General features: G+C 46.0%; 2 protein-coding genes across 16 annotated transcripts in view; one reads left to right on the forward strand and one right to left on the reverse strand.

Annotated features, from left to right (window-relative positions):
• Positions 1-25,326, reverse strand: part of Gcat (Glycine C-acetyltransferase) — a 367,236-nt gene that overhangs the window by 167,591 nt on the left and 174,319 nt on the right. For 6 of the 8 annotated variants that reach the window (XR_012893994.1, XR_012893933.1, XM_075887558.1 and 3 more), the window contains 2 exons: positions 20,236-20,311; positions 9,879-9,926 (listed from right to left, as the gene is read on the reverse strand). Coding sequence is in view for 6 of the 8 variants with exons in the window: in XM_075887558.1 (XP_075743673.1) it covers positions 9,879-9,926; positions 20,236-20,311 (124 nt within the window). In the remaining 2 variants the exon portion in view is untranslated. Of the gene's footprint in view, positions 1-5,806; positions 5,898-9,878; positions 9,927-20,235; positions 20,312-25,326 lie in introns of those variants that run through there. The other 2 variants (XM_075888808.1, XM_075888329.1) reach the window with 2 other exon arrangements.
• The window catches only part of LOC119178211 (uncharacterized), a 241,075-nt gene continuing 237,744 nt past the window's right edge, over positions 21,996-25,326 (forward strand). For 4 of the 8 annotated variants that reach the window (XM_075891052.1, XM_075890556.1, XM_075891248.1 and 1 more), the window contains exons 1-2: positions 21,997-22,263; positions 22,696-22,970. In XM_075891052.1, the coding sequence (XP_075747167.1) occupies positions 22,107-22,263; positions 22,696-22,970 (432 nt within the window). In that variant the 5' untranslated portion in view covers positions 21,997-22,106. Of the gene's footprint in view, positions 22,264-22,695; positions 22,971-25,326 lie in introns of all 8 variants that reach the window. The other 4 variants (XM_075891492.1, XM_037429403.2, XM_075891398.1 and 1 more) reach the window with 3 other exon arrangements.

The following is a 25,326-nucleotide window of genomic DNA, read 5'->3' on the forward strand; positions in this document are numbered from 1 at the left end:
GCCGAGGCGTCGAATTGGCCTGTATGGTCCAAAATACCGTCGCAGAAGTTTTTCACCGAGTTCGTTAACGCGCATGAAACGGCTTGAGGCGTGCGACATGGACGACTTCAGGTTGCCATCGACGCCGTTGAGAGTTGGTAATGCTGTCAGGGACAACCTCCTAATCGAGTGAGCCGAGGCGTCGAATTGGCCTGTATGGTCCAAAATACCGTCGCAGAAGTTTTTCACCGAGTCCACGATGGGTATCGGCGTCCATACTCGTTGAATACCAACACATTCACAGGGCTGGTATTCAACGAAGCGTCGTCGAAGATTGTAATGGCGGCAATCCGCCGTATGTTGGTTGATAAGGTCGTCGAAGTGCTGACTGCGCTCTCGCGAGGCAGTCGGCAATGTCATGTGTTCATTCACCGGATTGTAGACACAGCGTGCTGATGTCGAAACCCCATAGAACATCCGTCGGTATTGGCAACGGTGGTAAGTGAGCCCGGCCTCTCCGCAGTGGTAGCAGAGCGGGCGGTTGTCAGATGCGCACCAAACATCTGTTTTCTTCGGCACTCTGCGCTGTCCCGCATGCCAATCAAAGCAGAGGTAGAATGTCGGTGTTGGTGGCGGCGGCGGTGGCATCTGCTGACGGAAGTGCGATGGGGCGGCGTCTTGGCGTGGGCATGGAGGAGAGGCGTGACGACGGGCTGCAGCAGCATAGTTCATGACTTGTTGCTGCATCCCTGGAGGCTGAGAAATGTCCAGCGATTGCTGGATCTCCTGGCATACGACATCTGCCATGAAGTCCACGTGAGGCTGCGATTTGTGCAGTTCTTCTTGCGCGATCTCTCGGATGGTCTCACGAAGGTCAATGGTTCCTAGCTCTTGGATGTCGGCATAGCTTGTAGACTAGAAATTACAGTTTCACTGCCGTGTCCGCATCTTGAGCGTCTTCTTTGTCGTAAATGCCTCTGAAATGAATTCGGCGACCGTCTTTGGCGGGTTTCAGATCAGCCCGGCAAAAAGTTCTGGCTTCACTCCTCGCATGAGAAGGTGATGTTTCTTGTCTTCGGGCATTTCGGGGTCGGCGTGATGGAAGAGTCGCATTATTTCTTTCATGAAGATAGCCACATTTTCATTCGGGAGTTGCACCCTCGTCTCCAGTAATGTCGCGGCTCTTTCTTTGCGGGCAATAATCCTGAACGTGTCCAGGAATGTGCCAGGGAAGAGATTCCACGTCTGAAGGGCAGACTCGCAATTCTCCAACCAAGTTCTCGCTGTGTCTTCCAGATGAAAGTAGACACCGACGGAGCTTCTCTTCCGTATCCCGATGGTTAAAGGCGGCCACTCGGTCGTAGGTCTCTAGCCAGATCTCCCGGTCTTCAAACGACAATCCGCGGAAGGTCGGGGGCTCTTTTAGCTGCTGCATCACTACTACTGCAGATGTTGTGGCTGTCATTGTGCCTCTTGTCGTCGTCGCCGTGGCTTTTGTGTTGCCCGGGAGGGGTCCATATTGGGGGGCTAGTCCTTTCAGTTTGCAGCTGGCTCCACTGTCGCTGGTGGTCTTGGTGTCTTCGCGACGTGGGCTGGGTTTACAGCCTGACGGGCGCGTCCAGTACACGAACGCAGCAGCACCACCAGATGTCACAAGGTGGTGACGTGGACCAAAGCAGCAGACTCGATCAGATGAAACTTTTTATTCGGGCCGAACTTGTGGCCAACAAATTAAAAGTAAGATTAAGCCATACACAGTGGAACGATAGCGGCGAACAGAGCGTTGGCTGTCAATCAACTGACAAGCAGCGGAGCATGTCAACATTTATACACTTGCCATCGAACATTCTAGTGTTATCGCTAGCCGCTACTTACATTACAGAATAATCTGAAAGGTTCACGAGGTCGGCATAATCTTTACAAAACGATCTACTACAGCCTTGAGGCTTCTCTAACACTGTAGGCGCGGATTGCGCTGAACAAAGTGTAACGGAGCGATAAGAAAACTTGAGGAAAGGAACGCGGCACTATTTCAGAGCACACTGAAGTAGCAGAGTTTTCCTTTTGGAAAACTCCCCTCAGCGGACTTGGAGGAAGTGCTACGCCAGTCGGCATGCTGGACATTTCAGTCAGGACGTAAGCAAAAACTAAAGTTCTTCAAGCTATTCCCTTATTTGAAGACCTTCCTGCCGACATGATTCTTGGAGCAGATTTCTTGCTGTCTGATGACATTGAGCTTACCACACATCGCGGCCATGTCGAGTTCCGGTCTTCGACAGCTCAGGCTACAGCCACAGCCATGCCACCACCGACAGGTGAGCAGTCCACCACGCTTACCTTGTCTTTTGTACTGGCTTGCCATCAGCCAGTGTTTGCTAGAAATACAGCAGAACTACCAGGCACTAATTTGCTGCCCCATCATATATCGATGACCATCTGGCAATATGCGTGCGACTGCGACGATACGCTCAACAAGAGTGCGCAGTGATCGCAGAACAAGCAAACGAAATGCTTGCTGCGGACAGTACTAGGCCGTCATCATGTCAGTGGGCAGCGCCAATCCTCCTTGTTCAAAGAAAAACAGATCACTACGGTTTTGCATTGATTACAGGCAGCTCAGTAAGTGGAAAACGCCTGTCTCGTACCCTTTGCCCCGCACTGATGATGCTGTTGATACAGTAAGTCACTGCAACTTCTTTCATTGCTTGATTTACGCACAGTGTACTGGCAGATTAATGTCGCCGAGGAAGGTAAATGTAAGACAGCCTTTCACACTGCTTCGAGCTTGTATGAATTCAATCACATTTCGTTTGGACTGCGAAGGGCTCCTAGCACTTTTCAGCATACGATGAATTCAGTGCTAAGGCCACTGAAAAACCATGCCTGTGTGGTGTACTTAGACGACATCCTGGTCGTCAGAGGATGACCATGTTCGCAATTAGGACTAAGTTCTACACAGACATTACGAAGCAGGGTTCCGTTTAAACCGAGATAAATGCCAGTTTGTTCTGTCCAGGATTTCGTATTTGAGACATAATAGTATAACCCATGTCAGTGTTCAGCCACTCCCGGAGCGAATAGCTGCGGTGTTGGGGTTTCCCACACGAACCTGCTTGAAACTAAATTAGTCATTTCTGGGTATGGCTTCGTATTTGCGAAGGTTTATTCCCCACTTCACTTCGATCACAGCTCCCTTGAGCGGTGTTCTTAAAAAGGACGCACGGTCTTACAATAAAATGCTTTTCGAGCTATAAAACAAAAGCTTACTTACTGCCCTATATTAAGTCACTTCAATGGGGACTGGCTCACCGAAGTGCACACTGATGCCAGCCAGGTCGGTCTAGGGGCAGTGCTAGTCCAGCACGATCCAGATGGCGGAAACACGTGGTCGCTTATGCCAGCTGAAAACTTTCAGACACCGAGCGCCACTATCACTCCGAGCTGAAATGCTTTGCAGTGGCATGGAGCGTCGATGATAAATTTTAATATTACCTTTTCAGACGCGAATTCCCTGTTGTGACTGATGATGTTGCTATAGCATAAATGTTTGCCAAGCAGCAACTAAAGCACAAATTTGCCCGCTAGATAATCATGCTGCAAGATTAAGATTTTGACGTGCGCCACCGTGCCAGGGGGCTAAGCAACGTCACCGATGAACTCTCGCAGAACTCCCTTGACTGCGTTACAGTTTACTAGAAGGGGGCTGGGGGTTTTCTCTCCAGCGGAGGATATGATATGCAGAGGGGTGGCTCCACAAATACCGCATGTTTGTGGTTGTCTGTTTGCTCAAGCAGCGAGGCTGGCATCGCCATCAATGGAACAAGTTTGGGAGAGACATTGCAGCTGAGCCAGTCAACTCCAGCAGAGCAGCAGAGTTGAGCCACGTTGAGTTGCTGTGGACATTGTTGCGCCGAATTTTCGCCATCAGCTTTTAGCCTTACACACCACAAAAGACGTCCGTGAGCTTTTCAGTCCCTGAGCCATGCCTCAACATCGGCAAAACCACTGCTACTACGCGCCTGGGAGCCAAAACAGGCTGCACGTTTGTGAAGGGCGGGCCGAAGCTGTTGTTTGACGTTCCGAAGGATGAAAACAGGTGGACAAAATGGGAGAAGAATCTGCACAGAGCGGACAAGCCCCTGGAAGACACCAGCGCAGTTTGTGAACTCCATTTTGAACCGCGTAATGTGCTGAGGGACTATGTGCATAAAAAAGTGATAAAAAAGAAGTGCCGATACCTTCTGGAAGACCCATTTCCCACACCGATGCTATGCCAAGCTGGCATTTTGTCCTACCGGCAACGCGGTGTCTGGTGCGTGTGCTCACACCGATGACGCTGTTGATGCAGGCTTCGAATGATGTCTACGAGCGTCTGCATCTTCACCATCTGATCTTATAAATCGGTTTTAACTTGGAAGTGCCTTCACTGTACATGAGCGGACACAGTTTCCCTGGCAAGGCAAGGAAGCGGCAGATGGCCAAGCAGCTGAAGCTGGGCCGTTGCAGATAAAATGAACAAAGTGTGGAAATCAGTGGCTAGATGGTGTACTTCAGTTCTTCAAATATTCCTCTCAAAATAGTTCAGAATAAAATGCGGTGGGCTTGCAGAACGCCTGGTCTGCACTGACCTGCATTTTTGTTAATGCGGCCAGATTTCGCACACAAATTTTGACTTCCAAGAGATTTTCATGGCAACGGTACAAACAGAAGAAACAGTTGAAATAGTTGAGTCTCCCGGGCCTTAGGTATGTGATGGGTATGGGAGACTTAGGTATGTGATGATGATAACACCGATACATATTGTTCTCTCCTGGTGGGGGAACATAGCACAATGCTGTTTTTGTGCCTCCGCGACTAGCTATGGCAATGCGCCGTAGCCAATCCCGAATGCCACGCAATTTTGCGAACTTTTTTTTACCGGAAATAAAATACTTTTCATAAAATTTCAGGCAAGATTCGCAATATCGTAAGCGTGGTCGAAATTCGTACATCTTACGAGAAAATCGAAAGAGTTAGCAGGTATGCTACCATCCCTGCGGGAAGTTGTTAAGTGATTGTAGCTGTTGACTACCTGTCGAAATACGTGGAAGTGGAGGACCTATTGCATCCACTTACCAGACCACTTTCCTGAAGCAGCGATTTGAATGGAGGCATGGCTTTCCAAAGAAGTTAATATTTGATCGGGCTACAACGTTTCGTACTGGGGAACTGAAAAAGTACCTTTGCATGGCAGGCGTGAAGCACCCCTTTGCATCCTCGTTTCATCCTCAAGTAAATGGCATTACTGAGCAAACCAACCAGAGTGTCCAGGCAAGACTCGCTCCATATACGAAAGTAGAGAAAAAAGAGGAGGCCACCTTCCGGCAGCCGCTTTTGCAATTGACACGGCACTGCAGGCATCTACCGGGGAAACGCCGTACGAAGTTGTTTATGAAAAACTACCACAGCTGAAATCGGTCCTCAGTCTGGATGCTTCAGTTATAGTCCCACGTTCCGACGATTGCAAATCGGCTTGTCAGAAGTTCCGATTTAGGTGATCAAGAAAGCCACCCACGCACAAGAAAATCAAAAGCGCTACTATGACAGATGCCGTAGGCCTCCTCCTGCTTACAACATCAACGACGAGGTGTAGGTGCAAAGGGGCGCCAGTGGGCCCGCCAAGAAGTTACTCCCAAGGTTCGACGTGCCATTCAAATTACCGAGCGTTTAGGAGAAAATACTTGGCCTGTGAGCACCTCAGATGTGAGCTACATTGTCAATAAACGTAAAAGGAAAAATTTTGCCGTGCATGTGTCGCACTTGAAGAAAGCAGTCGGACAGTTGCAGGTGAAATGAACTGTCATTTATTTTCTTTCTTTGTCAGGTCTGCAGTGTGGCCAAATGCAATGAAATGCAGTGCGGCAGCAGTGGGGCCTGGGCTGGAGAGCGAAGAAGAAGAGGCAGAATTGAACAGCTTGCCTGACAAACAGGTGCTCGTCTCTGTTTCGCGCAGTACAATATCTAATATAGATTAGCACGACCAGCATCGAACCCAATTCAAAACAGATGCAAAGCCACCAATTTTCAGCGGTGCCAGCTCTGCCAAGCAGTCACCTCCAGTGGTCCCGTCCCATCTGATCACGTGGCTACACGAAATGGTGACGTGAGTTTCAGGTGACATTTCATCCGCTTTGGTATAGTCAACTAGACAGGTGTAGTGGGATGAGAGCGGTCCTCCCCGATGAGGCCGTTTGCACAGAAACCACTAGCGGCACCTTTCTTCTGGCGCGCGCCGCAGTGGGAACTTGTTTTCCGCACTTTCGAATGACGAGTGTGATATGTTTAAAGTTGATGCTCTTTTCCTGATAGCCTAAACTATATACTGTGTCAACAAAAAGAGAATAAATAGTTTTGCCTTGAAAGCTACAGGACATGAAATTTTAGAGACAAGCCTGTCAGTGAAAAGTTCTTGAAACTGCATGTGGCTACTATGACAGAATAGATACGACTTTGCACAACCGATGCTGTGCACACCAAAAACAAGAGAGTGGCAGATAAATATGTGAAAGAGCATATCTACCATTTTAATCAACACAAAGACACCCTTCAAAAACTTTATGCACAAACACAAGCTCAGGCCTCTAGGTCGTTCGAGTTGAAGCACAGATGCATGAAGACGCAGACAAAGTAATTCTCGTGTTTCTTTTTTTCCTTGTGAGTCTCGCATTAGAGTTGAAACTGCAAAGGTCAGACAATCAAATTCAACTAACCTGCAGAGCTATAGAAAATCTTTCTAAGCTTATAATTGTGCTCTGCGGGCTATACTCGAAAGCGCGAGTTGCCAGCTCTTGCATTTTCATGAAAACTTCGTGTCTCGCATGAACGAGGCACATTTTCTTCACACATGATGGGGTTTGTTCACTAATGCACGAAGCATGCAATGTGGCGAATGTTTGTTTCTTGCTAATGTGTTAGCACTGAGGCTAGCGCAGTCACGAAACATGCAAAGTGGTTAATGTTTGTTTCTTGCTAATGCGTTAACACTGAGGCTAGCACAATCAAACAAGGGAGCATCTGCCTACTGACCGTCCTTGAGAGGACACTCCTAAATTCCGCTTGGTGGTGTGACAGTCAATAGGTGTTGCAAATAAGGCAGCTTAACTCCAATAAAACTGCCAGGGCATTAATTTCAGAAATACAGTAAACCTGTCCTTGTCAGCCCGTCTGCAGCAAAGTTGTAGGGGGATGGCAGTGTTTTCCTACCGTGTTATGATATATATTATCATTATCTTCCCCTAGTTCCATGCTGATTGTCATGATTAAAGGCCAGATTATAGGCATGTGCCTATTTTTTTCCTTGCGCTCCTATTGTGCCATTTTCATATATGAGCATGAATTAGAGGTTAAGAAGGGCTTTAATGGTGTTTTTTTAGTGCCTATAAGTGCCTATTTTGGGTGTTCGTGCCTAAATGCCTGTAAGTGCCAACAAATGCTTATTTTCCAAACAATTGCCTATATGAGCGCTATTCAAGCCCAAATTTTGTGTTCGAGCGTAGTGTGAAACCGTTATTCCTGTAAAAAAAGACAACATCAATATTTCGGAACACTATAATGTTCAACGAAGACGAAGCTGACATGCTGCGAGCGATTGGAGGAGGAGCATGAAGAGTACAGAAGACGCTATTTCTGCACCGCTAAGTGGAAGCACGTCTCAGCGTCTGCAGGGGAAGGAGGAGATAGAACTAAAGATGAATAAGAAATAAAAGTGACGTCTATGGCCAAGATTGTGGTGACCGCCTTCTACAGATCGGCATTTAAGAGAGAGCAAACATTTGAGCATTTGAGAGATAGCAGATTCAGCATGAGTTTGAATTAAGGAGGGAGGTGGCATTGAAAAAAAGCTGTTTTATTTGTTGACCTACAGCAATGAAATTTGGCATGCATACTCATAAGTGTCTCGAATAGGGAAATATGTAGTTTCATCATGATACCTTCAGTAGTTCTCAAGTTACATAATGCTACATGGTCCACTTACATGGTCTGCTCGTGGAAAGCCTAGCGCTGTAACAAAACATGCCAGGAAGTTGCGAATGGTGTTGATCTTTACTCAAAAGAAAGCTACAGGGTATGACACTCTTGGAATTTTTCAATAAGTTCTCTTTTTTTTTTTAGAGATCATCATGGCTGCCGACACACATTGTCAGAAACAATGGCACGGACAAATCATCGTCTAGAAAAATAACAGGGCCACAAAACAGAAATTGAAGAGTGCTGTACCCACAAGCAGTGTTCAGGGATTCAGGGGAAAAAAACAGAATCAAAATCGGTCCAGTCATTCTCGTGCTACTCTTTCCACGAGCAATGCACAATGTCCAAAACACACTTGTGAGAAAAAGCCTGTCAAAGTTTTCGACAGGCTTTTTTCAATGAACTTTTTTGTTTCTCGTTAGATATTGATGAAAATTGGCACAGACACTAAGAATAACCTCACAGTGCTTCCATAAAAATTTTGAAGCGATACCACGAATACTTTACGAGAAATAAATTATTTCTTCATTGAACCATGTAGAGGGGCTGAGCATAATGTCAAAAAAAAAACAGTATTGAGAAAGCTGCGTTTAAAGTTTCAACTTTTCTTTACGTCTCTAAGACACCTAAAAATTGCGATCTCAGGTTTGTCTTGTGATATTTGACTTCTTTTCATGATTTACTCCTTTTCATGAGTTACAAAGAACAAGTATGGATTTCAAACCAAGTTCTTTGTATGAAGGAGTGGTGTGATAGTACCGTTCAAAGTGCAGGATACTATAATCAGGAGACGGGACATTTTTAATCTGTTTTTCTAGATATAGCTAGCATTTAACGAAGTACTGACGAAAAGCGTATGGTATGCGACGTCAACCCCCCAATTACAACGTAAAGGAGCGGCGTTCCTTGCTGCACGTCACTCCTTAGATATTGGGGTGCATGCCCGCGAGAAGGGCAAGTCATTCATTAGAAATTGGGAGTTCTTCCACAACATGTAATTTTGCAAATCTCTATAGGAATGATCCAGAGAGCCCAGTGCACCATTATACTTGTCAGCTCGAAATTCCCAAACCTAGTGAGGGGCCCTTTAAGGTGTTCACCGATAGGGAAGAAATTAGTCCTACGTGATTAGACCTAGCATTCCCCTCTTCTGGGGTATCAGTGGTCTGGTTACTTGCTTCTGCGCTGCCCTTCCCAGCCACAACAAAACAAAAAAGACCCAGGAGAGCGTTAATTGAATGGTGGAGACTTGACGCACAATGCTAGACAATAAAACGAAAGACCACATACTGCAAATCAGGTGGGAAATGCATGCCTATGTTAAATCATTGGTACCTTTCTGCAGTCTTAAACAACATCATTTTTTTGCTTCTTGCCGTAGATACGAGTCACCTACGTCGTTGCTTTGGGAATCAAGAAAACAACTTTTGTAGAAGTTGATTGTGCCTATAATTTTTATTTTGAGGGCCTAAAACAGTGTTCTACCTGCCTGTATTTGGCATCTAAAACACACTATTTAGTGACTAAAAATCCCTCTAGTCGTGACGGTTGATCTCATTCCCGGTTGCGGCGGCTGCATTTCCGATGGAGGCGGAAATGTTGTAGGCCTGTGTGCTCAGATTTGGGTGCACGTTAAAGAACCCCAGGTGGTCGAAATCTCCAAAGCCCTCCACTACGGCGTCTCTCATAATCATATGGCGGTTTTGGGACGTTAAACCCCACATATCAATCAATCTCATTCACACAAGCAGTATTCAGACATACATGTGCAATAATTAAGAACCAACATAACAAAGCACCTTTCATCATCTAAATTAAGGAGTTCATAGAGCACCAATAAGCACCACCAAACAAATAATCCAACCAGGAAAGACAATGTAAGGGTCACACACCTTTGGGTACCACTGGGTAGCTGAAGCCAATCACATACACGCCTTGCTCTGCGAAGAGAACAAATGCAGCCTTGGTTCATGAGAAAATATCAATGCTTCTTAGAAGCAGTATCAAATATTAGGGAGCACGAAGTAATGGGTGTGACCAGCACGATTCAAGAAAGACAACCAGCATTTTTTCTCTTTAGCACAGTCCATCGCGTGTTTCATAAGGCAGTGGTGCACGCATTGAGAAAAAAAAAGGGGGGGGGTCGCTAAATGAGCCTATACAAACCTGGCTCCAGCATCGCGCTGTGATGTCACTTCAAGAAAACAACTCAAATGAACAGATTACACGTAAGTAATGTCACCTGAATAAAACAACTCAAATAGACAGATTATTACTTTATAAGACGTGTGTTAGACCTACAAAAATATTCAACACAAAGTTCTTGACGAGTTTAATAATGTTCAGGCGTGAGCAAAAGTGTGCAGACTGCAGGATTGCGTGGCAAAATGCATCAACACACCATCTGCCGATGTGGCGCTTGCTGTGATGCGCATGCGTATCCCATAGTGTCAGGTGGTCTCTCACGTCGCTCGGTCTGACGAGGTAAGGGCACTCGCAGCCAAACGACAACTGGGTGTCGCTTTTTGTGCTCCATTAATTCATGTGACATTTTTTAACATAGTGGCATGGCAGGCCGGTTCAAGCACCAGGCTCATGTGGTCTTTTTAAACCAGTTAATTAGCCTAACCAAACATATACATAATCGTATAGCTTAATGAAGCCAAGTATTGAAGTTTTCTCAGCCTAGCTTAGCTTTGTCGCATTATGCCAAGGTAAACATCAAGTGTAGAGCAAACTAATCATTCCTACTTGAATGGTATCACCTTTTGCTTTAGTATGGTATGGCCTTCTTTATCGCAGGAATTGCGTGTCTGACGGTTGAAAGTGGTTACTGGTCATACCTCGCCACCTTTGTGCTACGCTATGTTCAGCTTTCCACACTGACCCTGTGTGCACACAAGCGGGCACCTTCAAAACATATGCTCAGCTTTCCTCCCAGTTTTATTGGCGAGGCATGTACACCTTTGTGCGCAAGTACATTCAGTCATGCTTGCAGAGCCAACGATGCAAAGCTCTCCCTCAGCACGCGTCTGGTTCGATCCAGCCAATCCCATCCCTAGCTAGGCCTTTCGACCGCCTTGGAACTGATCTGTATGGTCCTCTTCCATTCATGGCTTTCGGAAACAGTAGGATCGTTGTCGCTGTCGACTACTTGATGCGATACGCATATACAGCCGCTCTGCCTGCTGCCACAGCAAGCAATGTATCATGTTTCCTCCTGTAGAACTTCCTTCTCCATCACGGCACACCACGTGAACTTCTCAGCGACAGAGGACGTGTGTTGCCCTCCGAAGTCATCAGCCCACTCCTTGCCGAATGCCGTATCAATCACCGGACTACCTCTGCCTACCATCCCCAAAATGCTTGACGAAAACTCAATTCCACCCTTGGTTACATGATATCTAAGAATGTTGCCTCAGACCACTCTGATTGGGACCTCATTCAGCCTTTTGTGATGTACGTATACAACACTGCTCCATAGGCGACTACGGGTTTTTTGCCATTTCTCCTCTTATATGGCTGAGACCCTTCCACAACCACACTAGATACCATTCTGCCCTACCACCCCGATTCCTTCGAGTCTATGGCCATCTCTGAAGCTGCCCGCCGCACCGAGAAATGGTGTAAGCTCGCCCAGTCGTTCACAAACATTGACCAATGGAGACAAAAATGTCCGCGTGATGATGACCACCCACGTCCTAACTTTGTTACAGACACCCTTGTGTGATTTTGGGTTTTAGCTGTACCTTCTGGCCTTTGCTAGAAGCTTGTTTCAAAATACCAGAGACCCTACTGCGTTGCCTCGCAGACTTCACCTGTCAACTACATCGTAAAAGTTATTATGCCATCCACAGACCAGTGCTTTTGGGGTCGTGAAACCATTCACGTACAGCGTTTGAAAACCATATTACGATTCGCTCATACTCTGTTTTTTGCGAGTCGCCAGGATGGCTCCTTTTTCGACGGGGGACGAATTGTAGTGAAGAGGAATGCCCCCTATTGCAGCCACATCGACGCGTTGGCGCAAGGCGCGAGCTAGAACTGCTACTGCCTGGTTACTGCTACGACGCTGCCCGTATACCCGGCCAGCTCCTGCTGCTACTGTCCCAACGCTGCTACCGCTTTGCGCCCTGTGGTTACATTATAGCCCCATCAGTAATAAATGGGTGCTGTCGACACACACAGCAATCGTTGCATGCGACGCAGCGCGCCTTCAGCACTCAGTGTTTGCAGCGTCGCCACAACTGTCAATGTGGAAGGCATCAGGTGACGAGGCGTGGTCATGCTACTCATCAATTCTAGTACACTCTAACACTACCGCAGGGCAGTGCTGCTACCTGTGGCCTGATCTTGCCACAAATTTATTGATATTTTATGCTACATAAGTGTGCTTCATATATGTAGACTCAAACATCGTTATAACGTAAAGGAATATAATGAAATAATGGCTATAACGAAGCAAATAAAATTCCCCTTGACAGCTCCATTGAGAACCATGCATTTAATACCTCGTTGTAACGAAGTAAAATTGACCGGTAAATGGATATAACGAAATAGTTAATAAAAAAAAAACCTTAGTGTGTCAAGTATATTGTTTTCTGCAAAGTTTGATGCTCGTTTGGCGCTTCTCTTTCATAACTACCGCGCCGACCTTACAGACACACCACGTGCGGTAAGAGAGAGCTGTCCTCACACAGCCAGCGGAGAGGATTGAGAAAGCCCTCAGTGGGCCACATGACTGAGAAGCGGTGCCGCGGTGCATAGCGATTTCCCTCCGCACCTAAAAGGCGATGGCAACGACTGCGTCTCCGCTGCTACCCTCTGCACCGAGAAAGGAGGACTCTCCGCGACAGCTTTCTTTTTTTTTCCACTCTCTCCGCGCGCGGCCTTGAAAGAAGAAGGGTCTCTACGTGCAGAGACTGAAAAGGGAGAAGCGTGGCACAGGCGTGTCGCAGATCAGCATTTGGGAGAAAGCAAACAATCTGCCACAGTCTTTGCTTTTCTTTTCTTCTTTTCCTTCTTCGCGCGTAGCGTTGAGAGGTGCCGCCGCAAAATTGAGCATGGTGCTGAGAGCATTTTCGGAGCCTGGTATGTTCGAACTAACCGTCACAAGTGCTTGCGCGTTTGAATTACAGGACGTTTTCGCCCATTGGAATACACATAGCTTTGACGGGACCTCAGCGTGAGTTCAAATTAACCGGAAGTTCGAATTAATGAGGTTCAACTGTCTTTATTTTCTATCGCACGCGTGGTCTCGTAGCGGTGCATCGAGCCGCGAGGCGGTTTCCTTCTTTGCATGCTTATAGGTGTGCGACCATCTGAGCATACATTGCCACAAACTTTTATAATCGATATAACGAAATAATTGTGATTCGCCTTCAACTTCGTTATAACGAGGTTTGAGTGTATTGTTATTTCATGAATATCCTCCCTGTAATGACAAACAAATTAGCGTTAACAGTATGTTCAAATAAAATAGTGTCAGCTGCCACGTAGTAAAGGTGAGCAACACTGGGCAAGGCAACTGCTACGCCGGAAGGCCAGTTTTAGATAGATATGTGGGGTTTAACGTCCCAAAACCGCCATATGATTATGAGAGACGCTGTAGTGGAGGGCTCCGGAAATTTCGACCACCTGGGGTTCTTTAACGTGCACCCAAATCTGAGCACACAGGCCTACAAAATTTCCGCCTCCATCGGAAATGCAGCTGCCGCAGCCGGGATTTGAACCCGCAACCTGCGGGTCAGCAGCCGAGTGCCTTAGCCACTAGACCACCGCGGCGGGGGACGGAGGCCAGTTTTCAGGCAAATGACTTGACAAGCACAAAAGCTGTGCAGACCACTAAAACATGAATTTACTTAAAAATAAGCATTTCCTTGGAACAAAAGTAGCACTACAAGGTTTTTGGACCGCTACTTCAGCAATCAACGTCGACTTAATATTTGCCTTTAGTGTTCATTCAAGCCTACAGCACCCACAGAGGACAATTAATAAACGTCAGTTTTACTTATTGCTGACTACGCAGGATTTAGTGGAGGCCATCAAAATCTACAACGTCCTGATATTTGAAGCAAAAATTTTAAGGTAGCACCACCACCCACATTTTTTTTTTAGGGGCGTAGCTCCTCAGTACATAGCCTTGTTTTCTGTTGTGATCACAGCACAGAACCGTTGCTATAGTCGAAACGTGTCACACACACACACGCACAAATGAAGGTTTTAGAATAGACTAACAACATATAGGCTGATTTTAAGGTAGCTGTTCTTGGCGAAAATAACCCATCGAGAAGAGTATTCAAGAGTTTATCTTTCGAGGAAACCTGAAACAGAAAGGCACACGTCGAGCACTATATGTGTGCACTTCCTTGAGCTGCCTAAGGTGACTGGAAGGCAAAATAAATTGTACATTTCTATATACACGTTATGTGACTCAACTGACATTACCGTATTTACTCGCGTAATGAACGCACTTTTTTTCTTGAAAAAGTTGGGGGGTGAGTTCATTACGCAGGATAAATTTTATGAAAGCTTTTTTGGGGAAAAGCAAAAGATGTCATAATGCGAAAAAAAGAAGTCAGGTCACTTAGCCTTTCGCACTTGACATACACGTACACTGTTTGGAAATAGCTTTTTCGCTGCACTTTACTTGTCTTCAGTGGTTCATAGCGCTATTTTCTGCAAGCTGTCCCCGAGCTCCCCACGCATGCCATAAAAGAGTTTTGTGGCTATCTTTTATCGTTTAACCGCAACAGTGGTAGCTGCTGTGATCCCGAGGAGTGCCCAAAAGCGTGCGCTACGACACACTTTGCCAACTTCGCGGCAACCTCGCACGATGATCGTGACGACGCCGTTAACATTTGTGGGGGTGCTGATACTATCTGTAAAGTTGTTTGCGCCATGTGGCACTCGTGTCTTGCCTCAAAGCCGAATTTCGGGTGACGATACCAGGCGATAGGTGGTGTATTAGCGTTGCGCACCATATCGTCATCATCATCATCATGGGGTAGCGCCGGCAGTGACCCCTGGCGGAAGTAAGCCTTGGCGGCGGGCGAGAGTTGAGCGAGTCTCTTCAGCGCATGGCGGCTGCCGCGAATGGTTGTCTCTAGCGTGGGTCCTCGGCGCGTGGCACCGTGGGCCTGCGCGCCGAAGGGTCGAGCGTCCAAGACGCCGCCTTGGGTATGTTATTGTGTGTTTGGTGTATAATAAAGAACTAAGACAGTCAAAACTGATATTCGAGACCGGGTAGGAGCGTAGGCCTAGCTAGCGAAATCAGCGACAGTCCGGGGGGGCCGAGCGTCTCGTGCTTAGCACTGACAATGTGTTTACCATTTTTTCTTTCTCTTTTACTCCTTCCCTGTCCTGTATTTTTTCTGGTGTTGCGCTGTAAGTAAGTTCACGATGTTTGCCGAAATTTGCATGACCCACTACATTCATCATTACATATTTCCCCCTCGCTAAAGATGGTGCCAAGTGTTCTAAGGTGTCGTGAGGACAAGTGGTTCGTGATATGGTTTGAGGCGATCCACATGTACGATTTCGCGGCCTCGGCGACGCAGGTCCACAGTGGCCGTGAGGGGTTCGATGAGGTAGTTAACAGCGGAAGTTTGTTCTATGACGCGATAAGGTCCATGGTACCTGCTGACAAACTTTGTAGAGGTACCAGGAGCAGCACTGGGGGGCACCCACAGCTAAACAACAGAGTTGGGCGAAAATTGGTAGTTGGACCGTCCATCGTCGTGACGAAATTTCTGTAGCCCTTGTTCTTGTGTTGTAAGGATGCGAGCTAATTGCCGACATTCTTCCGCATACCGCGCGGCTTCGGAAACTGGTGTGTCTTCGGATGAGTCGGGTCGGTAGGGGAGAATGGTGTCGATTGGAGATGATGGTTCTCGACCATAAAGTAAAAAAGGGAAGAAAAGCCTGTCGTCGCTTGAGGTGCCGTGTTGTAAGCGTACGTTACGTAGGGAAGGATAAGATCCCAGTTGGTGTGTTCGGAGGCGACATAAATAGAAAGCATGTCGCCAAGGGTGAGGTTGAAACGCTCGGTCAAGCCATTTGTTTGTGGGGGATATGCGGTAGTACAGCCGTGAATCACATGGCATTCTGCAAGAAGTTCTTGAATAACATCCGCGAGAAAGACGCGGCCTCGGTCGCTCAAAAGTTGACGTGGAGCGCCATGATGCAGAACAAAACGTTGCAGGTGTGTTACTGTGTTATGTTTTTTGTATGGTAGCGTGTTAATTACAATTGATGTATCAATTCGGCAGACGATATCGTCGTTCAAAAGTAGTCAAGTAAATGTGTGTATTTGTATTGCTCTTGGTTTGTACCGACAGTGTCAGTGTTCGTTCACTCCATGAGTGTGGTGGTGCGACCCGCCAATTCGAGACCCCACACTGGCTGCCCAACGTGGAGCTCTTGGAGTATCGGACGACAATTTTTGCGGTTCGGTACAAGCTTTTGTTAGAGCCAGGGTAGAGTAGGCCTAGGGGGACTTCTTTGCTAGCGTTGGTAGTGTGCTTCGTTGAGAGCGAGGAGATCGGTATTTGTGACGTGTTTGAATTTGTCGGCAGGTTGAGTTTTCATTTTTATTTTTTGCTCGCAAGTGTTGTTCTTTTTTGTTGGTGTTAGTTTTCAAAACCGTTGTTGAATTCGGACGAGAGCCATGCGGTCTGCATCTTGGGGTGAGCAAGGCCTAGAGCACGTGGTTTGTAGGCCAGGCCCGAAGCGAGTGAGTACGGAAGCCTCGGGGTGGTTCGATTTACTGTAAATAGCTTCTTCTATCTCTTTAGGCTCAGGTAGCCTAGCGTCGTTGCTGACTTGTATTGCAGTTCGACGCCAGGGCGTCATGACACCGCCCAGGACGGTGGAGGCCGATCGCTCGGTAAGCAGCTGTGTGCGGCGAGCGATAGGGCCACCTTAAAGAGTGGATGCCTCTTGCGGCTGCCTCTTCTGCGCCTAGGCTGGGTGCTGGGTGGATGCCGGTTGTTGTCGAGTGACTCATTAGGCCTAAGGCTCTGCGCAGCCGCCTGTCGCACGTGGCACAACTAAGTGGATCGTGGCCTTGATGTGTTGCGCTCTGCTTCCCTCACTTTTTTTTTTATCTTGCGATGCAGGAGTTAGGAAAAGTGACCTTTATTTTGATGGGCGTCTCGGCCGCCGCTATTGTATTAGCTAGCAGTACTGCCCATCGTACCACGTGGCCGAAAAGCCCGAATGTATTCAGCAGGAGGGATGTCACCCACGTCCGGCTGTCTTCTGCACATCGTCAGCGTCGCTGGCCAGGAATGCGGTCGTGAGGTCGGGTGATGGAGACGCCTGGGACCTGCGCAACTGCCTGCAGTCCGGCGCCCTTGTGAGTGCTGGTCGCAACTGGAAGACGTGTCGGCGCTAGCGATGGTTCGTCGCGCCGACGGCAATGTTGATGTTGCAGGGCCGGTACTGAGGCGAAGTCGAGCCAAACAGTGCAGCAGTGTCGACTGGCGGCGGTGTCGTGGTGCAAGGAAATTATGGACATGTGATGTCATTTTTTTTTTGAAGCTTGTGTAGCTTATCTTTTTGTTTTCGGGATTTGGTTTGATTTAAGGTTGGGGAAATGTGGGGGTGCTGACACCCCCTGTGAAGTTGTTTGCGCCGTGTGGCGCTAGTGTCTCACTCCAAAGCCGCATTTCGGGTGACGACCGCTAGGCGATAGGTGGCGTTGCACCATTCGCGTTGAGCACCATATCGTCATCACCATCATGGGGTAGCGCCGGCAGTGACCCCTGGCAAAAGTAAGCCTTGGCGGCAGGCAAGAGTTGAGCGAGGCTCAACTCCCGCCCGCCGCCAAGGCATGGCTCAACTCTCGTCCACCTACCAACCAGTTGTCTTCTTGCACATGAGCATTGCACTGATAACTCCTTTCAACGAAGGCTTCCCGGGTATTGTCATAAACCCCTCAGGAATGATGTAAATATGTGTGACCTCCCCAAAAAAACATGATTAATTCCTCCATTATAGCAGTCCGTATAACAAGGAAGTTATGTGTGGCTTTACAGAAGCAGTCGAATGCGTACACTACACCAATAAAAGACAACTTGCATGATGTGTTTGGCAGCTATAGCATCATATAATGTGGATTCATGCACACACAATGATGCAACTACACTAGAATCCCGGTTTTACGTCCCCCGGTTTCCAACGACTCGCATTTAACGACGGATTCGTCCCATTCCGGCGAAAGCCTCATAGACCCAATGCATCAAAAGTCTCAATTATCCGACGCTATTTTACGCCGAACCCGCGTTAGACAACGATCCACGCGAAGCGAGAGGACCAAATGACGAATGAAAAGGAAGTGTCACAGGCGTTTTCAACAATGCGCATAACGGACTGAACTCGCAGTCGTGTATCCACAACCTGCGAACGCAGCTCCATGGGCATCTTCTCGAGCACGTTACCTCCCGGTACAATATGGCTTACCCAATATCGAAGATGCGTGCGCTTTCTCAAACACAAAACCATCAAACACACAACGCACTCCAAGACAGCGGCGACTGGGAAAAAGGCGGCACCGATCCGTCTACACAGATGGTGACCCGCGGCGCCTTCTTTCTTCTGTACACGGCGCCAAGGCACATAGTGCATACAAACGGCGGCACTCCGAAAGGCAGCAGCGACTGAGGGAGGGGGCGGTGCTGGCTCGCCCGCGCCAACAGCGATGCGCAGCATTAAAGCACACAGCGCATGCAAATGCTATGAAGGACATGCTTTTAGTCATTTCCAATCTTGAGGGGAAGCTTTTGCGGATGGGCTCAAAGAAAGTACAGAAGAAGCTTACAGATTTTTTAAAAGTGTGTGCCATGTTTCGCTATAGATCTTGGGAATGGCGCCAGCAGATTACGGCACACTCAGGTTCGTTTCAATGAATCCTAACTAGTACCTGCGCGGCAGTATTCCTCTCACTTTTCCCTGTAGAGCTTGTTGATAGTTGACGTTAAAGTTTCTTGCTAATCCGCATGCTAAAACGTTTCTTTGTGGGCGTAAATTTTCATGTTTGGATTTTACGATGCCCGCATGTTACGACGGTTTTGCACAGTCCCGAGAAAGTCGTAAAACCGAATTCTACTGTAGCGTCCATCATTATAAATAAACAAGCTTTTGTGGCCATAGGTGCTTGTTGTAGTTGCAGTAATCAACAGCGAGAGCAGAATCAAAGAAAGTCACATAACAGCCACAACAGCATCACTGAATGAATGTCGAGCTTAGGATAAGGTTGCCTATTCACAGCATTTTTAGATTTATTAAACACTACTGCCGGACTAGAGGGAACACACCATGCATTGTGTCTCCCTTGTAGGCCAGCCGTGACTTTTCAGGGTGTGTGTATGCGGACTTCCAACCAGGCGAAGCAAGCGCGTCGCAGAGCTATTTATCGAATGGACAGATGCTATGAGCAACGCTTGGGCTAGAACTTCCACTAGACAGTGTGGTAAAGCATCAACGAAATTCGACTTCTCCTATTAGAAACGTGCCAAATGGCATGGACACATAGAAACAATGTGTTGAAAGAGCTAACTGTGAATGTCATGGTTATGGTGCATTTTGACTTTACCAAAAACACTGAGAGAGGACAATGTTAGATAGAAAAGGCGCGTTGTGAAGCATTCAAGTGCATGACCATGGCGCTGTGGATAACGTGCCCAGCATCTGTTGTCGCTGACCAAAAGGTCGCGAGTCTGACGCTTGCTTTTGGTACATTTTTTTTCTTTGTCATCTCCTCGTATGCATTTTTTTAAAACCATTTCCGTGATGGAAATATCTCAGTGACATCTTGGCAGACCACAGCATAAAACACTTTCATGTTGAAATGCATTGCTGAGATAAGGACTCGGCCTTCACACTTTTTTCCTTGTCTGCCAGTAGAGAGCGCTCATGCGGAGCATGCTCATGATGCTGCTGGTAGTTTTCATTCAAAACAGGTTGGTGTCATTGTTGGTGGGAAATTTCACACCAATTGAGGGACATGCATTTTAAAATCGACCAAAAATATGCTCTAGACCATAACAGCCATTGATAACTTGTAGATTATGTGTGTCCACAAAAGTTTATCCCGCAAGTTATCTTGGCTTCAATAGTACTTCTTTCAACAAAGTGTGGCTTCCACCCAATGTACGATTGTGAAAACACAAGCAAGAACACTTGCCTTCACAGTGCAAAATGTAAAATGTGTGCTCCTACAAAAGCCATTTGTGAAATCGTACTCACCCAGCATGCCATCAGCAAAATCAGCTGCCAGACGTGCATCACCCAGCATCACAGGGCAGATGGGGTGGTCGTCACCCTGACAAAACAAAAAGAGAAATAAAGTTGATTGCACTATGTCGTCCAACAAAAAGAGGAATAAAGTTGATTGCACTATGTTGTTGTCCAACTAAAAGAAATGCTTGACATTTCAACTACATCGGATTCCCGTGAATGTAAACGGGCCCAGAGAAATGCAGCCACCCCAGCCGGCCCTAGCGAAAATGCCAATAGAGAAATGTATTGGTCCTGTAGAGAAATAGAGAAATTTTATTGGTTTTATAAGAGCTGTATTGGTACTTCATTGGTCTTATGAGAAATCTATTGACACCAATATAAACCAATTGACCGCACCTATTTGTAACCGATAAGACCAATAAGGTGCCTGCAGGTCGTTGCTATTTGTCACCTATAGAACCACTAGACACGTATTGGTGCCATTTGAGTTTAATAGGAGACAGCGATTTGTCCCCTATCAGACCAATAAATATGTATTGGTACCTATAGGCGACAACTATTGGTGCGTATTGGTGCTCATAGGTTGTAATAGGTGAGACGTATTTGTTGCCTGTAGAATCAATAAACAGTAGCTATATGTCATTTATAAAACTAGCTGGTGTGAATTTCTACTAGAATCAAGAAATTTTGAGGTTATATGTGTAGTATTAAAAGGCTATTCATATATGTATTTCACTTATTGGTAAATTCAATCAAAAGAAAGTTTTGTGAACTTGAGTAATTTCATTCTGCACTCATGATTATGATTATAATGTTTGTAGGCTATATAAGCCCACAAAGTAAGTGTTCACAGAAGGGAAATTTATCATAGAGTTAATAAAAGAATGTCACTAAAGGTAATTTTTTAGCAGGGGGTCACAATGTTTGTGCAGAAGCAGCAGCGTACTGCTTTCCTTCAAAGTGCAAACAGGGTACGAAAATCAACTTTTAACAAAATAACCGAAGTCGAAGTGTACGGTAGAAATTGCCACGGCCTGCTTGAATGTGTATACTCATAATGCCCATCGTCCATTTCAGCCAGTGGGCCAGTGCAGTTATTTGAATAGAAAAAAAAAAACGCGAACAGTATGTCTCCCCCCTGCGCTCGTCGCGTTACTTACACTTGTAGCATTTGTGGTAATAAAAAGACGGGCCATTTATGGTGCATAATATCGAAACTAGCATGACCAAGCTAAGTGCACGGTGAAGACAAATGCGAACGGCGCGGTTCGTGTATCTTTCCGTCGCCCCTGTGTTAGTACATAGGCGAGCTCTTCGAGAACTTGAAAAGTGAACATCGATGTTCACGTTCGCTGCCGTGGATCACAAGTTCGTGCGTGTGCCTCCTGCATTACACGAACCCCCTGCGGTCAGAAAAATTGATGTCGCCGATGCATGAGATAGTTACATAGAAATTATCATTCAGACCTCAGTACAAATTAAAATGGGAAAGGTATAACATTTGAAAGATGCCACAGTGGATACAGGCTTGACGAAATAATAAAAAGATTATAACGTCACAAGAAGGTGCTGTATTTTTTTCATTCTATTTTTATTTCTGCCACTAACATTTCAGTTTGCTATGTTTTTCATAATTTTTTAATGTATTTGCAGCTCAATATATTTGACGAGAGAAAAATATTGCAATAAAAAGTGAGAAAACAAATTCTTGTTTTTGTGGCATCACCCCAGCACGAGTGCTCAAGCCAGCAAGTGTGCAAGCGAGCCGACTACAGCCAGCCGCAGCCGCAGCTATTGTCGGCCAAGTGTGTCAGGCGGCGTGTTCGGGCTCGGTGTTTGTATATATTTAAACATATTTCAAAGTTAAATTGGCACATATGGAATCACGACGACGATGCTGGATTGGTCATGAACATCAAAGTAGTTACAGTCCCAAAAGCTGCGTCTCGAACTTAACCAGCAATGAATGGTGCCGGTGCCGGCATGATGCCCACCAAGGTGATTTCTTCCGAGCGCATACCCTGCTTTTGATAGGTAAGAGAACTGCTTTTTATATTTGTTAGTCAGTATAAGTTGCTTTTCTTGTGTTTCTAATTTGTTTATTTGCCAGCCATCAAAGTGCGTCCCCGTTAAAGGTGTTTGGCCGCTTTATTTGTTCAGTAGTTTTTCCACTCTACAGTACAACACTTTTGAACATTTTGTGGGCTGTTAGCATACCCACACTGGCATAAATGCACGTTATTTACTAGCACATTGTTCTAATGATAATTCAAAAAGACTAAAATATGTAATGTCTTTGTTCAATTATAATCGTAAAGTTTGGGGCTAGGGAAAAAACTAAGCTTATTGCCAACAAAAACACTGCACGGCTCTCCCATCAATAATTTACATTCATGCTCACTGAACTAAGTGGGCACGGCGAAACGGCTGCAACCATGCCGCTAACCAAGAAGTTTGTTCTCGCAGTGCAGGTTTTCCTGTTAGCGATCGCCGGCGTACCAACTTCCTGCAACGTGTGCCTTGGACCCAGTGCGACCAACGCAAGCTCAGACACACGGCCGCAGTCAAGATCAACATTCACGCCAGGCATGTTGGACACCCCTCTTCAGGATCTGCGCATGTCAGTGATGTCATGCACCATGGACAGTATAAAAGCACTACCACAGAACTACTACACCAGTGGGCACGGCGAAGCGGCTGCGACCATGCCGCTAACGAAGGAGTTTGTTCTCGCTGTGCAGGTTAGTTGTTCATTCTCTACAATTATGAGTGGAGATGAGTTGTTTTTATTGGTTTTGCCGTGCCCAGGCGCTTGTTTGAGTATTGCCTATGACTGTTACGTAGCTCTTGCAATTTTGATTTGGGGCGATGTTGAAAGCAACCCGGGTCCCTCCACAGCTGATATTTTACAGAATGTACTGAAAGGACAGGCCGATATTCACGCAGAGGTTACTCAAATGAAAAATAGGTTTAGCGAGTGTGTACAGCTCATTCGTGATCTTGACTCATGTTTAAAATCACTAGAGCAACTTATGAAAGAATAAAAAAAAGCTTGCCACTAATTACAGCGCTTCAATCGTCGTCATTATCCTTTCAAAATTTAGTGGCCTTGCAAAGCAGAAAACTTGTTGACCTTGAAGATCGCAGTCGAAGGTCAAACATAATCGTTTATGGCATTTTGGAAAATAGCGGAGAAAACAAGGCATCATTAAGAAAAAGTGTTGGAGACATTTTTGAGAAAAAACTTGGAGTTAAATGTGAGTCTATAGCCCGTATTCACTGCCTTGGCCGCCGTGCCGGCCGACGCCCAGTAATAGCCTATTTTCAAGATTTTAATGAAAAGCCGGCTGTCATTCAAAATACAAACACACTTAAAGAGACAAACATTTTCATTCAAAATGACTACAGTCATGAAACACTGCGCGTGCGCAAGATTCTTTGGGATAGCGCCAAAGTTGACTGAGTGAATAAGAAGTGCGTATCTCTTTTGCATGATAAGTTGAAAATTGATGACACCATCTTTGTATAGGATGATACCAGAAATGAATGTGTAGCACTTCCAAAGCAGCGGGACGCCTTTCGTTGACGTACAACGGGTGCAGAGGCAAAATATTTATTTATTTATTTATTTATTTATTTCAGGTACCCTCATGGCCCAGAGGGCATTGTTGAGGGGAGTGGTACAGAATCAGGATGTTGAAAGGTGTACGAATTGTACAAATATTGCACACATATGAGCAAATATACAAAAGCACTGAACAAACAAGTATCCAGCGGTGCGTACAAGTATACAAAAGTTTAACACAAATCTACACAGGTATTGCCTCTAGCATGAAAAGATAACAAAACTAACATTGACAACTGCATGCATATGACACATTATAAGGTAAATAAACACTGTGAAGTTCAAGCTACACAGAAGTGAAGTAATCAGACACTTTTTTCCTAAACTGGTCAATATTGTTAGTAAGCACTAGGGATGGTGGCAAGCGATTCCACTCTGATGTAGTTCTAGGAATAAACGAATTTGAATATGATACAGTGCGACATTTCGGGATACCAACTTTGCAAGAATGATCTATGCGCAATGAAACATGAGCAGGGGGTAAGATAAGAGCAGTTTTAGGGGTGGCGTTCAATTTATAGATTTTAAAGAAAAGGCACATGCGCGATATCTTCCTGCGCAGTGTGAGTGGTTCAAGAGATAGAGTTGCTTTCATTTGCGTTACGCTTGATAAACGGCCGTAATCGTGAAGGATGAAACGCGATGCTCTGTTTTGGGTTGCTTCAAGTGCATTTATTAGTGAATTATTGCATGGATACCATACTGAAGACGCATATTCGAGTTTAGATCGAACAAGTGACTTGTACAATAACAGTTTAACAGAAGCGGGGGCTAGAGAAAAATGTCGCCGAATAAAACCAAGTGTCCGGTTAGCACTTAAGATAATAGAGGAGACATGCATATTCCAACTCAGGTCTGCTGTTAAAATAACCCCGAGGTATTTATAGGACGACACTGGTAGCAATAGGGAGCTACTTATACTGTAAGAGGAAGGGTTTAATTTACGTTGGCGTGAGAACCGCATTACTTTACATTTATTAGTGTCATATGCCAAGTCGAGCACCAATTATTGATAGCGTCAAGGTCCTGTTGAAGCAAAGAAACGTCAGTAGCATTTTTTATTTCGCGGTAAATAACACAGTCATCGGCAAAAAGTTTCACAGAAGAAGTCGGATTGCTAGGCAGGTCATTAATATATATAAGAAAAAGCAGTGGACCTAAAACTGAGCCTTGTGGGACGCCTGAAGTGACAGGTAGAGTCGAAGAGTTAAAACCATTAACATGAACAAATTGAGAGCGATCTGTTAGAAAACATCTAATCCACTTAAGAACGTTAGGGTCGATATTCAGTTGGCTTAGTTTGTGAAGAAGCAGGCTGTGGGGAACTTTATCGAATGACTCACAAAAGTCTATGAATATGCAATCAGCTGCGGAACCATTATCAAGTACAAAATGAAGGTTGTTTGTGAAGGCTACCAACTGCGCTTCACACGAAAATAATTTTCTAAAGCCATGTTGCTCAAGTGAAAAAA

The sequence above is a fragment of the Rhipicephalus microplus genome, chromosome 1 (genome assembly GCF_043290135.1).
Source record: "Rhipicephalus microplus isolate Deutch F79 chromosome 1, USDA_Rmic, whole genome shotgun sequence".
NCBI classification, from domain to species: Eukaryota; Metazoa; Arthropoda; class Arachnida; order Ixodida; family Ixodidae; genus Rhipicephalus; species Rhipicephalus microplus.